General features: G+C 36.1%; 1 protein-coding gene across 1 annotated transcript; it reads right to left on the minus strand.

Annotated features, from left to right (window-relative positions):
* LOC130546939 (monocyte chemotactic protein 1B-like) lies at positions 1-1431 on the minus strand. Its single transcript, XM_057322494.1, has 3 exons — positions 1139-1431; positions 832-949; positions 1-660 (listed from the first exon to the last, which is right to left on the minus strand). The coding sequence occupies exons 1-3, from the start codon at positions 1197-1199 to the stop codon at positions 453-455; spliced, it is 387 nt and encodes a 128-aa protein (XP_057178477.1). The 5' UTR covers positions 1200-1431; the 3' UTR covers positions 1-452.
* Between the last annotated feature and the right edge of the window lie 540 nt (positions 1432-1971).

Raw genomic sequence — 1971 nt, forward strand, 5'->3', positions numbered from 1 at the left:
GACCTGAAACTGTGTGGCTTTGTGGTGAAACTTCTTTATTCTTTTTTTACCAGTCGTGCCGTTATCAAGTACAGAGAGGTTAAAGTGCTGGTTTGCTTCCTTTATTTTTTTTTTTCAACGTACATACAAAAGCTTATAACTAAAAATCACATAAAGTGCTTGCTTCTTTCTTCCTTCATTAATTTGTTGTGAAATATCATTTCAAAATAAAATCTGCACAAATTAAACATAGTAACTTGATTCATGTACAATACTTAAAACAAATCACACAAAACACTAAATTCTTTATAAACAAGGACAATTTTAAAAACAAAATATATTAATTTCAGAGAGAGAGAGAGAGAGAGAGAGAGAGAGAGAGAGAGAGCAACATTCAGCATAAACCAATAAAAAATCTCATATGTTATAATTGTACGTCTGCACAAACCAAACATTTCTTTCAAGGGCTTATTTTATTTTGGTCCTTTTTGCTTCTTTTGTCTACATCCTTTACCTCCATTTTTCTTCTTTTTTCCAGTTCTAGCATTTTGGTTCCGCAGGGCTGCTGGATCAGGGGTTGGTTTTGCCTGCGATTTTCTTTGATCCACAATCGTCTGAACTTCTTCGACCCAGTCTGACTTTGGATTGCAACATATTTCTCTGCCCTTGATTGTCAACAAGCTAAAGACAAAACAAAATTAAAAGGAAGGTGAAAAAAAGCTAATAAATATATTTGGGGGGAAATATTTCATTTTTTATGATTAATGCTGTTATTTTTAACCACTGTAAGATACAGAACTACAGGATCTGAGCAATACATTTACAATTACATCTGAATATGTATTAACTTACACAAAGGCATCGATTGGGCAAGTTCCTGCTGTCTGGATCCTATAATCCTTCACTCTGTGTATAGGTACTTTGTGGTTGCTTGTCTTCAAACAGCATTTTGTAGAACGTTGACTTGTTACTGTATGGAAAAAAAATGATGGTGATTTTTATTTTTAAAAAGGCATAATGTAACTAATTTCAGGTATTGAAAACAACTTTCACTTTTTCTTTAATTGATGTCAACTTTGACTCCTGATCTCATAATACATATTACCTGTAATATTTCTTTAACACAAGACAATATCAACAACTAACAAGTTAGACTCACCTTCACTAAAACAAATCAGGAGTAACACCACGCAGAAAGGCAGACAGACAATCGGCTTCATCGTACATAAGCGTGAACAGAGCGTACAGACGCTGACTGAAAACTACTCCTTTCACACCCTTAATATTTCACACTTTCATTTCCTCTGCTCTTACGTGTACACACACAGCCCTCAACCCTGAACACAGGAATGGAGAAAGTGCGTGCATTAGTGTGTGTGTGTCTTAGAGAGTGGCGACTGGCGAGCCTTCTTCCGATGAGCGGAAAAAGCTGTAAGTGCTCATCTCTGGGCCTGTGGTCCTCCACCCACGAAGCCCACTGCAGTGTGGGTGCATGTAAATGAATGGAGTTGCACTGCAAGAAAAAGAGTCCAATTATAGAACAACTGTGTTCTTTCTCATACCGCAAGAGAAGACTGCACAATACAATCATGAAACAATCTTCACAGAGGCCGCAAGGCAATAGATCTTCTATACTGTACATCGCAAGGAGGAACTGGTTACTATGTGTGTAAGAGAGAAATGTTATCCTTCCTGTTGAATGAATGCAATAAATGTTTCAGTCAATAATGAAACTATCATATGGCTTCAGAAAAATACACCTTACAATCCTGCTGAAGAAAACAATAGAATCCATCACATAAATTTAGATTTAATGGTTATAATGGGAATCGTATTGGTTTTAATGAGATCAGTAATGGTCTTTGGTGGATGAGAACCAACACCATTAAATCCTACTGAAATAAAGCCCAAGATGCACTACATAATGTTGTAATGGTTTTAAGAGTAAACTGCTGATGGTTCATAATGGTATTTGTAATGGACACAGTTAGA

Source organism: Triplophysa rosa, linkage group LG23, assembly GCF_024868665.1.
Source record: "Triplophysa rosa linkage group LG23, Trosa_1v2, whole genome shotgun sequence".
NCBI lineage: Eukaryota > Metazoa > Chordata > Actinopteri > Cypriniformes > Nemacheilidae > Triplophysa > Triplophysa rosa.

What these genes read in the sequence shown, in the direction of transcription:
- LOC130546939 (XM_057322494.1), bottom strand. Translation starts at nt 1,199, where the DNA reads ATGAAGCCGATTGTCTGTCTGCCTTTCTGCGTGGTGTTACTCCTGATT. An exon ending in CCTGATTTGTTTTAGTGAAG is followed by an intron (nt 950 to 1,138) that starts GTGAGTCTAACT and finishes TTTTCCATACAG; the next exon opens with TAACAAGTCAACGTTCTACA. An exon ending in TGCCCAATCGATGCCTTTGT is followed by an intron (nt 661 to 831) that starts GTAAGTTAATAC and finishes TTTTGTCTTTAG; the next exon opens with CTTGTTGACAATCAAGGGCA.